Source organism: Vombatus ursinus, unplaced genomic scaffold (genome assembly GCF_900497805.2).
Source record: "Vombatus ursinus unplaced genomic scaffold, bare-nosed wombat genome assembly UNPS02014859.1, whole genome shotgun sequence".
NCBI lineage: Eukaryota > Metazoa > Chordata > Mammalia > Diprotodontia > Vombatidae > Vombatus > Vombatus ursinus.
The window spans coordinates 3,927,819-3,941,470 of record NW_020954637.1 but is presented as its reverse complement, the minus strand read 5'-3'; the positions used below and the strand labels follow the sequence as shown (position 1 = coordinate 3,941,470).

Sequence of the window (13,652 nt, the reverse complement as noted above, 5' to 3'; positions counted from 1 at the left end):
ACCTACCTAGAGTCCCCAGATTACACTCCAATCAAATGTTGTGAGTTCTGTCTCAAGATGTTGCTGGTACCACTCCCCTGTCCCATCATCATCATCATCATCAAATGGCTAGCATTTATATAGCCCTTTTAGGTCTGCAAAGTGCTTTACATAGGTTAATTCATTGGAACTCGGCTCTTCCCACTGGATGGATAGCTTGAGCCCTAGATAGAAAAGCAGGCACCTGACTGGGGGTAGCACCTTTTATTGAAGAAAGACAAAGACCACAGGAGGAGCCTCCCTCCCCATCCCTACCCTCACTGCAGGCCAGGGACCTGGCTTGTTCATCCCTCAGGCCCACATTGCCTGAGGGCAGCCAACAGGAAGGACCCGAGATAGGTTTGTGGGGTGCCAGGCTCCAGAGGTGGAGGGAAGACCAAGAGAGATGACCTTGGCTTCATTTCTTCATGCCTAACTAGGACAAGAGGAGACATCTTTTCCACACTGGGCCTCCTAAACTCCCCTTTAGATTTGATGGGGGGGTTGAGGGGAATTGAAGCCCAGGTCCCAGTTCTCTCACCTCCTTCCCACCAACCTCAAGCTCTTGGCATTCCCCCGCCCACCCCCAGCTAGTGCCCTGATGTCTCCTAATTCACCTCTTCCTCCCTGTGCACTGCCTGCCTCCCCCCATAGTAACAACTGATGGTCGACCTCGGCCCCCCATCCTCCCACTAACCCCAGCCAGACTGATTGCAGGGGAGCCCAACTATCTCTCAGCTGGCCTTGGATGCCAGGGCCGAAGCCTCAATAGATTTTCCCTTTTCTGAGCTTTGCCTTGAACAAATCCTTTTTTGAGCTGGGTGTGTAGACAGCCCACCATCCAGATGTGTTTCTCTGACGACACAGAGAGAAGATTGGTGGGCTAGGTCTCAGCTGTAGGAACTCATGGGTTGGAGGCCATATGGGGGTCTGAGTAACAACAGACCAATTCAGTGGAGACCAGAATGTGGGGCCAGAGAGGGCCTGTGGTGGGCTGGCACCGTTCCCCTCAAAGCTTCCTCCTTATCCCCTAGACTAAATTCCTTGAGGACAGGGAGCCTTCAGCATTTAGCACAGTGCCTTGCACATAGTAGGTGCTTTGTCAGTGTTCTGAGTTTGGGGGAAAGAAGCATGGTAGAACAATACTGGGGGTGTGGAGAACATGGCAGGCTGGTACTGGGGAAGGCATGGAGATGGGCAAGAGAATCTGCCAGGCTAGGGAGATGAGTCAACTTTGGTCACAGAGTTGGCAGAAAGGGGCGTGGGGATCCCCTGTTCCTCTCTGCCCAGAGTGGGGGAATAAGAAGGTCTCAAAGCCAGCCAGTGGTTCCAGGGAGAAGAGGGAAACCTTCAGCAGTCGGAGGTGGAGTATATGGAAGGGAAGGGAAGCTAAGGGAGAAGGGCATCCTGAGCATACCCTTGTATGCCCAGCTGGAGATTTGGGGGTCTTCTTTCCCCAGTACCCCAGGTGAGACAGGCAGCATGAATTTCCTGCAGAAAGCAGGGCAGACAGGAGAAGGGTCCTGGCACCAGACCTTGCCTGGGCATCTCATGGCCATCTGGTTCTGGCACAGCAGAGGACCTGGCTAGTATGGGTCTTACTGTGCCCAGTCTGAAATTCCAGGGATTCTGCTAGCTTTTCTGGTGCACATTGGCATCCCACAGTGCCCATCCCTACCCCACCTCACCCTGTGGCTTTGTCCCCCGCCAACCCACGGGGCAGGGTCAGCCCAGCCCCAAGGCGGGTAGCAGCAAAGCATGATGGTTGCCTTTGTTTCTTACAAAATAATAATAATAATAATAATAATAATAATATAATCATCAATATTGTCCTATCCAGGGGCATGTGGCCCAGGAGTCTGCATAGGCACCTAGGAAGGGCAGGGGCGGGTGTTGGCACCGGCTTGGACATGGTGCTGTAGGTCCAGGGGCTGAGGAGGAGGACCACCAGGGCTGGCACAGTGCAGTACCAGGTTCTTGATGCAGCCTGTGATGCCCGCATCAAACCTGCCCCCAGTGAGTGTCGCTGCATCCGGAGCCCCACCTGTCAGGGAGGGAAGGCTCATCAGCATGGTGGATAGACTAGACCTTCCTGACTGCTCACTCCCATCCCAGAGCCCTGAACCTGGCCCATGGCCTCTGCCAGTGAGGAGGACAGGGTCATGGCATCATCCGTAGATTTAGAGCTAGAGGTAGCTTGCAGGCCTTCCTTGTCTAATCCCTTCATTTTACTCATGAAGAAATAGTAAAGTGATTTGTCCTAGGTTAGGGCTACTAAAGGCCTTGGTGAAATTTGAACTCAGCTCTCCCTGACATCAAGACATCTGACTCTAAGCCCAGTGCTCTTTCTCCTGTGCTGTCATTGAACTGTGAACCAGCTGCCCCAAAGATGGTTCTTTCAGTCTTCCTCCCCATCAGACTACCTTGTCCCTCCCCCATGGGCTCAGGGCTCTTTGAACAGACAGATAATAATAGTCATAATATTGGTTACTCTTTAATAAAGAACATTGCCTCCCCACCTATGATGCAGATCACACTAGGTTTTTATCCCATTTTACAGAAGAGGAAGCTGAGTCTCATATAAGTTAAATGACTTGCCCAGTTGGTAAGAGTTGGCCTCAAGTCTGGTCTCCCTACCCCATTCCTCTTTCCCATTCCACCCACCAACCTGCCACTTGATGACCCCTGGGGGACAGGGAGAAGGGTATGTCTTACCAATGTAGATGCTGCCTTTGGTGTTGACTGCCACGTTGGGTCCTGGAGATTGGCCACTCACCAGCTCCTCTCCATCTATCTGGATGGATCCACTTCTGCCCTCTCTGTAGGGATAATGGGATCAGCCCCTACTTGTCTTTCCTGGGAGTTCCCCAGGGTCAACCCCTCTGCCCCACTCCATTCTCCAAAAGCCAGACTCGCCCTTCTTTGTGGAATCTCCAATCTTCCCAAGGATCATCCCTCCCAGCACCAGTGCCCCTGGGGTGAGGAAGCAAAGTATAGAGACCCAAGGAAACTCAGATCTGACAGACAGTCACCATTTTGCTTGTGGTCCCTTCCAGAGACAGGCCAAATGCTAGGCTGCCCCTTCCCTTCCCTTCCCTTCCACCATGCCTGGTATCCTACCTAAGCGCTGTCACTTTGTGCCATTCGCCGTCGTTGATGGGATCCTCAGAGATGATGTGGCCCTCACCACTGCCCAGCTGGTAACTGCACACAGAGCCCCGAGGGGGCATCAGAGTCAGCCAGAAGATCTGAGGAATCTGCTGCCTCCCCTGGGAGAGCCCCAGAAGTGCTGGGCTGGGGGAGAGGGGCCGGAGGAAGAAGGGAAGGGGGCGGGGGGAGACTGGCACCTACTAAAGAGGGGTGACCGCCATTCAGGGAGATGGGGGACTCACCTGAAGACTAGATGCCCATCTTGCAGCCCCAGGCTGATGAAGTCCTTGCCTTCCTCTTTGGCCTCCTGCCAGGGAAACCCACAGCTGCTCTCGCCAGGCCACACTATCCTCCCTCCCACCCATCTGTCACAGCCCAGTTCAAACACCACCTCCTCCAGGAAGCCTTCCCCATCCCCTGTGCTGGTGATGTCCTTTTGCAGGACCAGATTTAGACTTGGATGGGACCTTGAGAGCCAGATCAGCCAACCCTCCCCTCTTGCAGAAGAGGTAACTGAAGATCAAAAGAGACTGAGTAACTTGCCCGGCTTCCCCCAGATAGTAATCCAAGGTAGGATCTGAACCCAGGTCTTTCCAAAAACGCACAGTCCAGCACTGTCTTCTCCATGACACTAGTTCTCTCCTCTTAGACCTCAGAGCACTCTGTACCATCCTGTTCTCTTTGCATATGGGATATCCCCTATCCTACTCCCCTGCCCAGTGCCTAAGCCTACTGTTCTGTATACCAAAAGTGCTTAATAAATGCTTTGGAGCTGAACCGAATTATCATATCCCCATAATAGAGTCTAAGTCCAATGCACACAGGGCTTTTTTCCAAAAGTCTGGTACAGTGCTCTGTACATAGCAAATGTGGAATACATGCTTCATTGAATTGAATTGCCAGAAGTTTCATAAAAAATTGACAGAAGGTGAGAAGAGGCTGAGGTTCCAGACTCCCAGAGTCCCTGTTCTTTCTCCTCCCAGCTGCCTCCCTTAGCCCTGAGCCCCCCAGCTCTGCTCACCACGCCCTGCCAGAGCAGGAGGCCATTGGGAGTGTTGGTCCGGACCTCCAACTCAATGGTCTCTGGAACGTCGGGGAGGCTGGACAAGGAGAAGAAAGGCTCATTGGCTTTGGAGCTAGAAGGCCCCTTAGAGACCCTGTAGGCCAACCCCTTTGTTTTATGGATGAGGAAACCGAGAGCTGAGCCTGAGTCTTCAGACTCTAAGTCTAGTCCACTACCAATATGGCCTGAACCAGACGAAAATGTAATGGAGAAATACTTAACAAAGTCAAATACAACAGAAGACAGCTAATGTAAATATGGGGTTTTTGGAGTCATTATGCACCCGCAGGGATGCCCATATATGGTTTGGTGGTCCTTGTTTCTATCTGAGCTCGATGCCCTGCACTATGCCCGACTACCCCACACTGCCAAGGCAGGGAGACTGAGGGGACCCCACCCACACCCCTTTCACATCACTTCTGGTCTCCTCGGATGCACTTTCTCCTCCCAGAGATGCCACATGGTGAACACAGACAGAGACTAATACCAAGAGTAGCCTCCACCCTCTTCCATAGTGCTTAAACTTTACAAAGTGAGATTTTCTCCCAAGAACCCTGTGTGTGCATGTTGGGAGGGTGGGGGTGGGAAGAGGGTACAGAGAGGTCTTACCCCCGAGGGAACACACGGCTTGGGAATGACAGGTAACCACCATCATGGAAATAGGCTCCATACTGTCCAGGGGCATCTTGGGAGGGAAAAAGGGAATGAATGAATGAATGGATGGATGGATGAAACAAAAAAAGAAATTCGAGAATGCAAGGGTCATCCTATGCCACTTTTATTTCTCTAGACTTCCTGTCTCACCTTCAAGGGCTCTGGGTCTATGGTTAGGGGAAGAGATTCACCCATAACTTCTGTTATCCTTCCTATGGCTAGACTGCCTCAGGTCAACCATTCTTGCCCTGGTCTGTCCAGGCATAATTAGACCCACCCACTTGGTATAGTCTGCCTCTAAACTTCATAAGCTGCCTTCCTTTTGTCACCCCCAACCCAGATCCAAGGATCCACAGGGCTCTGTACACTAGGGTTTGACTAAATGATTGGTGAATTGAATCATTTGTACCTAAGAGATACACCCACTTAACAGTCTGTGCCCATCATCTTGCTAGTCTAGACTGTAAGCTCCATGAGGGCAGATACTATTTCTTAGCTAAGCTCCATGTTTCTCTGATGGATTTTGAATTGAACTGAACTGAATAGTCTGTGCTCAGGCATATCTGCCTACTCAACTGGTTATTCCTCGGTTGGGGGGTGAGGGAAAGGAATCCCTGAGATCAGAGATAAGAACTAAGGATGAGAAATGTTCAGAGGAAAGGGACAGAAAAGCCCAGGAAGAGTGGATGGAGGAGGGAACCAGCTCCTTGTTCTCTCCCTTGTCCTAGAGCAGCTCAGGTTGGTTGTCCTGTGGGAATACGCACCATTGCCTCCACTGCCCTCTAGGTGCCAGTCAGCTTCAGGAGGGCCTCGGCCTGTGGGAAAGGGAGCAGGGCCTGGTCATCAGTCAGGCACTCAGCGTTTGTCCATGCTGAGCCTAGACTGGGGGCCCAAAGCCAAAAAGGCTCTCCAAATGCTGTAGCTAGAATAGACTTTAGACTACTCTAGGCCAGCTCTCTCATTTTCAGAAGTGAAAACCAAGGCCCAGAGAGGGAAGGTGACTTCTTAAGATCCCACAGCTGTACCAGTTCTAAAATCCAGGTTTTCTGATTCCAACCGCCCCCCCTGCAGCATTCTTGCAGCATTCTCTCTGCTGTGGCAGCCTCAGATAATGAGCCAAGGGCAGAAGAAGGGCCTGGGGGCAGGGGCAAGGGGAAGGAGGAGTGGGTTACTTTTTTGACATCTAGGACCAGTGAATCCAGGTGGGCAGAGGCAGCGAGCGCCCTGGCAGGTACCACCATGAAGGCAGGGCTCTGGCAGTAGGCAAGGATTCTCTGCATGTTCACAGTGGTCTCCTGAGGGGAAAAGGGCACTGATTGGCATTTGGCATCATAGTACTCATTTCTCAAGTGATTTGCAGCATGCAGAGAAGAGGAGTACAAGCAGTGTTATTACTATTTCACACAAGGGGCATCTGGGGCTCAGAGAGGCTGTTATTTGCCCACATTCACTCAGTCACGAGTCAGACCCTAAATCTGACTGGGTTTGAATCCTGGCTTTTCGACTGTCTGGGTGATGTAGGACAAGTATCTCGTCTGTAAAGGGAAGGAACCTGAGCAAATGACCCCGAGCCCTTTCTAGGTCTAAATCCTTTTATCTTAAAAGTGTGCAAGCTGGGACTGGAACCCAGGTCATCGGGCTTCATGTACAGCCTTCCTTTCCCTTCAGCACACCAGCTCTGGGTCATGGGATTTTCAGGGAGTACCCACCTACTCTCCTCCCTTTCCTTCCCCTCCCAGTGAGAGACCATCTGCAGGAAACACCCACTGCCTCCCTTTCCTCCCTCTGCCCCATTTCCCCCCTGCCCAAGGAGACCCTCCCCAGGGGGCACTCACGCACCTTTGAAACCATCACGGCACAGGCACTGGAACTCATACTCGCCAGCTGGCATGCAGGTGGCACCATTCTGGCAGGGCTGGCGCTCACAAGGAGAGCTGTCGTAGCACTGGCCTACACCGTGGCTGCCCAGGAAGCTGTAGGTCATGTCCAGCCGCTTCCCATTGACCGACACCTGGGGCCAAAGAAGGCAGAAGCGAATGCTTGGGTTACCAGAGACAAGGAGAAGAGTGGAGGGCCCCTGAAGGCCAGAGATGTGGACCAGGGCCTGACGGCCTGACCTCATCTCCTCTGGCCTGGTGGGTTGGAGGCCGGAGTTCCAGGGAGATGCTCTCCCTTCCCCATATCCCCACTTTCTCCCAGAATCCTGACTAGGTTTGAGGCAGGTCAAGGAGTCAGGGGACAAGCAAGGAGGAGATAATCCCTGCCTTTGAAGGGACAGATCTCAGTGTGATGCACAAGACACAGGCCCTGCCCAGAACTTTTATTATCGAATCTATCCCTTCCCTTTGGCTTCTCAAGCCTCTCACCATTTGGCCCCAACCTACATCCTCAACTTTATTCATTCTCCTCCCCATCCCACATTCTGTGGTCTGTCCACACTGGCTTTCTTGCTGCTATTCCTCCCTACCCATTTCCCATCTCGAAGCTTTTGCTCCAGCTGTGCTCCCTGCCTGGAATGCACTCCCTCCTCACCTTGCAGTCCTATGCTTTCTTTAAGACTCAGCTCAAGTACCACCTCCTCCGTGAAACTCTTCCTGATCTCTAGCTGCTACGGCCTGCCCTCTCTAATTACCTCACAATGATTTTGTATGTGCTGAGATTTATCCACGTGTTCTCCCTCCAACCATCATCACCCCCTCAAGTGTATATACACTCCTTAAGGGTAAAGACTGTTTTTAATCCTCTCTGTCTTTCTATCCCCAGTGCCTGGCACATAGTAGGTACTTAATAAATACTTGTTTATTCACTGATTAACAATAACAGCAGGGGCAGCTAGGTGACACAGTGGATAGAGCACTGGCCCTGAAGTCAGGAGGACCTGAGTTCAAATCCAGCCTCAGACCAAACACTTGACACTTACTAGCTGTGTGACCATGGGCAAGTCACTTAACCCCTAAAAACAAAACAAAACAAAAAAACAATAACAGCAACTCCCATTTTCATAGTGCTTCAAAGTTAACAAAGTTCTTTTACTACAACAGCCCTATGAAGGAAATACTGTTATCATTGTCAGTCCCATTTTACAGATGAGAAAACTGAGGCTCAGAACCCTGTAAAATAATAAAGTCATATTGTAGAACAGGTTATAGCCTGCTAGCACTGGACTTGGGAGTCAGGAAGACCTAAGTTCAAATCTTGCTTCAGACACCTAGTTGCTATTTGACCATGGGCAAGTCATTTAAATCTCCTTCGGCCTCAGTTTCCTCATCTGTGAAATGGGAATAATAATAAATCTTGCATCACAGGCTTACCCTGAGGTTCAAAGGACATAAAGTGCTTCGAAAATCTTACAGTAGTATAGAAATGTTGGCAGCTATTATTTTTTTATTTAAATTTTTTTTAAAGTTAAAAAAAAATTTTTTTGGGGGTGGGGGCAGCTATTACTATCAGAGAGTACCAGTGACTCTATTTTACAGATGGGGAAACTGCCTCTTAGAGCTTAAGAGTCAGAATGATGAGGACACAATTCCTGGAGAGTATAACAGTAATAATAACAGTGATAATAGTAACGGTGACTGTAACAGCTGCCCTTTCAATCCTGCTTTGAAGTTTGCAAGGCAATCTGAATAGACCATCTCATTTGAGAATCGTGGTAACTTTGTGACAAAGGGTGTTGCAAGTGTAATTATTTCCATCCTACAGAGGAGAAATGAAGTGACTTGCCTATTGTTACATAGCTTGGCAGAGCCAAGAAGGGACCGCATGTTGGGGCTCCAGAGTGGCAGAAGTAGAAGGCCGGGGCTGGCAGTTGGAAGGCTCACCTCACCGATGCAGCCGTGGAAGTGGGCACTGACATTGGCAGCAGGTGGCACGGCCACCGAAGGCTCCACGCCACCCAGGTAGAGAAGAGTGTGCAGGTTGAGCCCTTGGCTTTTGCCGGGGGAGGATCGCTGCACTGGGCGCCCACCATTTACTCGGAGGCTGCCATCTTTATTGAGCCGCTCTGCAGACACATGGTGCCAGTGGCCGAGGGTCAAAGGTTGGGGGCTCCGGAGCACTGCTGTCCCTATAATGTACATCAGGAAAAGGCAGGCTTAGTTCTGGCCTGGTTCTTGGGGAAAGGGCCCACTAAGACCATATTCTAGCACTATGGCTTGGCAGTCCCCTAGTATTTCAGACCGGTGCTCAGTTTGGCACAGGAAAGGTTCTCTAGAGCAGTCATTCCAGCTGCCCAGGTCATGGCAGGGCATGCCCATTCATTAGCCCAGCTTAGGGAACCAAGACTGGCACCCAGATCCGGTCACCTATCAGAGGTAGCAGGGACTTAGACATCCATCTCCCTATCATTCATTGCCCAAGATGAGTGCCTGGTCCATGATCCCTACCCCCCCATATCCACGTGGTAATCACCTGAACCCAGCTCATAGCGGAATTCCAAATGCCCACCAGACATTGCCAAGGACACAAAGTCTTCAACAGGTGCTCCCTTCCCACCACTAAAGAGCAGGAGTCCCTCAGGAGCCAGCGGCTTGAACTCAAGGTCTAGGCGTAGCTCGTGGTGGGTGTTGGTGAGGGCAGGTAATGCCAGGTATGAACCGGCACCTGACAAGGCTGGTGTAGTCACTGTCACACCTGCAGCAACAACGAACAACTTCAGCAAAGTTGCAGAATATAAAATAAACCCATACACATCATCAGCATTTCTTATATCACCAACAAAGCTCAGCAGGAAGAGATAGAAAGAGAAATTCCATTTAAAACAACTACAGACAATATAAAATTATAACCTGCCAAGACACACAGGAACTATATGAACACAATTACAAAATATTCTTCGCAAAAATAAAAAATAGATCTAAATAATTAGAAAAATATTAATTGCTCATGGGTAGGCTGAGCCCATATAATAAAAATGACCATACTACCTAAATTAATTTACTTATTCAGTGCCATACCAATCAAACTACCAAAAAACTACTTTATAGAGCTATAAAAACTAATAACAAAATTCATCTGGAGGAACAAAAGGTCAAGAATATCAAGAGAATCAATGAAAAAAAATGAGAAGGAAGGGAACCTAGCAGCATCAGATTTCAAACTAATACTACAAAGCTGTAATTATCAAAGCAATTTGATCATAGGTAAGAAATAGAGAGGTTTGGGGCAGCTAGATGGTGCAGTGGATAGAGCACCGGCCCTGAAGTCAGGAGGACCTGGGTTTAAATCTGGCCTCAGACCAAACACTTGACACTTACTAGCTGTGTGACCCTGGGCAAGTCACTTAACCCCAATTGCCTTAATAAAAAAAAAAAGAAATTAAAAAAAAAGAAATAGGTTGGCAGTGAAAAAGATTACGTACACAGTATACAGAAGCAAATAAGCACAGTAACCTGGTGTTTGATAAACCCAAATATCCAAGCTTTTGGGCAAGAACTCAGTTCAATTCAATAAAAAATGTTGGGAAATCTGGAAAGCAGTCTGTCAGGCACAGACCAACACCTCCCACCATACACCAAGATAAGCTCAAAATGAGTGGATGATTTAAACATTAAGGGGGAATAGCCTAAATAAATTACTGGAGCAGAGAAGAAATTACCCATCAGATCTATGGATAAAGAATTCATGACTAAATAAAAGATAGAGAGGATCACAAAAGACAAAATTGATAATTTTGATTAAATAAAATTTTAAAGTTTTTGCACAAATAAAACCAATGCAACTAAAATGAGAAGAAAAGCAAGAAAATGGGAAAACTTTGCAGCAAATTTCTCTGATAAAGGTCTCATTTCTAAAATATATGAGGAACTGAGCCAAATCTATAAGAATAAGCTCCATTCCACAATTGATAAATGGTCAAAGGATATGAATTAGGCAGTTTTCAGAAGAAGAAATCGAAGGTTTCAATAACTATATGAAAATATGTTCCCAATCACTACTTATTAGAGAAATATAAATTAAAGCTCTCAGGTACCATCTCGCACCCATTAGACTGACTAAGATGACAAAAAAAGGAAAATGACAAATGCTGGAGAGGATATGGGAAAATAGATACACTACCTATATATACCACTACTAAGTCTGTATCCCAAAGAGATCAAAGAAAAAGGAAGAGGACCCATATGTAAAAAAAAAAAAAAAATTAAAAATTATAGTAGCTCTTTTTGTGGTGGAAAAGAATTGGAAACAGAAGAGATACTCATCAATTGGGGAATGGTTAAATAAGTTGTGGTATATGAATGCAACAGAATGCCATTGTGCTATAGGAAACAGAGGATGGTATCAGAGAAACCTGGGAAGATTTCTATGAACTGATGCAGAATGAAGTGAGCAGAACCAGGAGAACAGTTTAAATTGTAACTACAATAATATAATGATTGAAAGATTTAGTAACTCTGATCAATACAATGACCAACCACGACCCCAAAGGACTCAGGATATAAAATGTAATCCACTTCCAGATGGAGAAATGATGGACTCAGTGTAGATTGAAGCTTATTTTCTCTTCTTTCCTTTTTTTGAACATGGCTAATATGAGAATTTGTTTTCCATGATTATATATTTGTAATTTTTTCCATTTGCTTTTTCAACGGGTGGAGGAGAGGAAGATGGGAGGGACAGAATATGGAATTGAAACAAAATTAAATTTGAAAAAAAGTCTCTGTGCTTTAAAAAAATTTTTATTTTAGGTCTCCTGATCAGCACACATGTTCCCTTTCTTTCTTCTTCCATCTCTGCCTCTGCCTCTTTTCCTCCTCTCTCCCCCTGTCCCTTGTCCCCATTTTGTGATGAGGGCTGGCATCACTTACCTTCCATGCACTTCTCCCCAAAGCGGCCCAAGTGACAGCGGCAAGAGTAGCCCCGGCCATCTGGGCGGTTCACACAGGTGGCATCGGGTCCACAGGCCTCTGAGGAAGAAGAAAGGAGAGGGCAGGTGAGGGTTAAGAATGGGAAGGGGGAGGGAGAAAATGGCTGGGCATCATCTGGGCCAAGAAAACCTGCTCTCTTTCCATGCATTGAGAGAAGGGAGGACACTGAGGCAGTTGGTCCCAGGGTGTCACATAGGTTCAGGGATGGAGGATGTGGCAGGTGGTAGAAACTGGAGGTGATGTTGGTATGTACTGGAAGAAAGGGGATTGGGTGACAGATTCCCAATAAATATTTGTTGAATTCATATCCCTGAGATTTGGAGCTAGAAGCAGGTGTATGCTGGTAATCGTTTAACAACTAGCTCTGTGGAAAAAAAAGTGTACATGACACATGTTTAAGTTTGATCTGTATTATTAACACTTTCTCCATCACTTTCTGAAGTCGAGACAATCAACAAAAAAATAAAGTCCTGATCTGAAGCCTTTGCCAATTCCTGATGTGTAAATGCATAAATGGAAAATTTAACATCCGGCTCTCGGGAGCCAGTTCAAGCTGGCTCTAGCACACCCTCGGCTAGAAGGGCCTTTAAAGGTGGTTGTCAAGTCCACTTCTCTCATTTTCCAGTAGAGGAAAGGATAAAATGAGACAATTTGTAAAGAACTTTGCAAAGGTTAGTGTCATATGTATGCTAACGATTATTTCTTCTTGTTAAACCCCTTGCCCTTCCCACTGTAAAGGCTGCCTCCCTCGTATCAGACTGACTGGTGGGTGCCAGATACCTGGGTGACAATGCAAGGCCTGTGAGTGTTCACAGCGGCTCCCGGTGAAGCCAGCGGGACAGGAGCACACGTAGCTGCTGCTTTCAGAGTCCTGGCAGAACCCCCCATTCTGCAATGCAGACCCCGTAGGTCAGGCCTCCAATGCCCCTGATCCCCTGGCCCCTGCATAGAAGAGGGAATGGAGGCCATCCCTCCTCCTGGGGAATTCCCTGGTGCCAAGGTCCCTAGGTCCTGGAGGCCTCCCTCCTCCTGGGGGTCCCTTGGTGCCATGGTCCCTAGGTCCTGGAGGCCCTCTCTCCTCCTGGGGGTCCCTTGGTGCCATGGTCACTAGGTCCTAGAGGACCTCCCTCCTCCTGGTGGTCCCGTGGTACCAAGGCCCTGGGGTCCTGGTTTCTATCCCTAGGTTCATTAGGGGCAGGAGAAGGCTCTTGGAAGAGAAGGAAGAAGGGGCAGGGAGGGTGGGGAAAGGTGACCAAGGAAAGGGCCTGGAGGAAGGAGTTGGCCTGTCCAGGCATGGGCCAGTTGAAGGAGTTAATTAGGGCTACCAGTAAAAGGGTATTGTAGGGCCCCCAGGGTCAGGAGAAAGGAAGGGAGGGGATGACATCATCACCCGGCAGGGCCTGTCCTTGCAAGTGGGGCAGTGGGAGATGCCATGGGCCGTGAGGTTGAGATCGTGGAAAATCACTTCTTCACCCTGGATGCGAAGCTCCCGCACGCAGCCTGAGGAGGCAGTGGATGCTGGGGCCAGGGCAGGGCACCTGCCTCTGCCTAAACCCAGGAAGATCCCCTATGCCACCAACATGCCCAGCCGCATTCACATATACTGGGAGCTCCTCCCTTGCTGATGGGGCAGAGCTGAGTAAAAGAACCTTCTCTTTGGGCAGGCAGCTTGGGGAACATCAGAGGTCTGGGATGTGGGGAGGGAAGGTGAGTCATACCTATAAAGCCGCTGCTCAGACCAGACTTGGGGATGGCGCCGTAGTCTGGGTAGCCGCCCAGGTAGAGCTCCTCATTCAGGTCCAGGCCTTGGAATTTGCCCTGGAAGGTGAGTGAAGGGACCAATGAGTTGAGGGGAGGTGGTGGGAAGCCTGCTCCCTGAGGATACCCTTAGACCCTCCTCT

The 13,652-nt window shown here is 49.0% G+C and overlaps 1 protein-coding gene across 5 annotated transcripts in view; it reads right to left on the bottom strand.

The window, feature by feature from the left end:
• Positions 1 to 228: 228 nt before the first annotated feature.
• HSPG2 (heparan sulfate proteoglycan 2) overlaps positions 229 to 13,652 on the bottom strand; it is a 166,356-nt gene continuing 152,932 nt past the window's right edge. For all 5 annotated transcript variants that reach the window (XM_027841414.1, XM_027841415.1, XM_027841416.1 and 2 more), the window contains exons 87-101: positions 13,470 to 13,569; positions 13,142 to 13,251; positions 12,532 to 12,640; positions 11,692 to 11,790; positions 9,296 to 9,517; positions 8,707 to 8,951; positions 6,725 to 6,896; positions 6,058 to 6,180; positions 5,650 to 5,700; positions 4,841 to 4,916; positions 4,190 to 4,268; positions 3,411 to 3,475; positions 3,139 to 3,222; positions 2,734 to 2,837; positions 229 to 2,062 (exon numbers count right to left, since the gene is read on the bottom strand). In XM_027841414.1, coding sequence (XP_027697215.1) covers positions 1,890 to 2,062; positions 2,734 to 2,837; positions 3,139 to 3,222; positions 3,411 to 3,475; positions 4,190 to 4,268; positions 4,841 to 4,916; positions 5,650 to 5,700; positions 6,058 to 6,180; positions 6,725 to 6,896; positions 8,707 to 8,951; positions 9,296 to 9,517; positions 11,692 to 11,790; positions 12,532 to 12,640; positions 13,142 to 13,251; positions 13,470 to 13,569 — 1,812 coding nt within the window. In that variant the 3' untranslated portion in view covers positions 229 to 1,889. The remainder of the gene's footprint in view (positions 2,063 to 2,733; positions 2,838 to 3,138; positions 3,223 to 3,410; positions 3,476 to 4,189; positions 4,269 to 4,840; positions 4,917 to 5,649; positions 5,701 to 6,057; positions 6,181 to 6,724; positions 6,897 to 8,706; positions 8,952 to 9,295; positions 9,518 to 11,691; positions 11,791 to 12,531; positions 12,641 to 13,141; positions 13,252 to 13,469; positions 13,570 to 13,652) is intronic.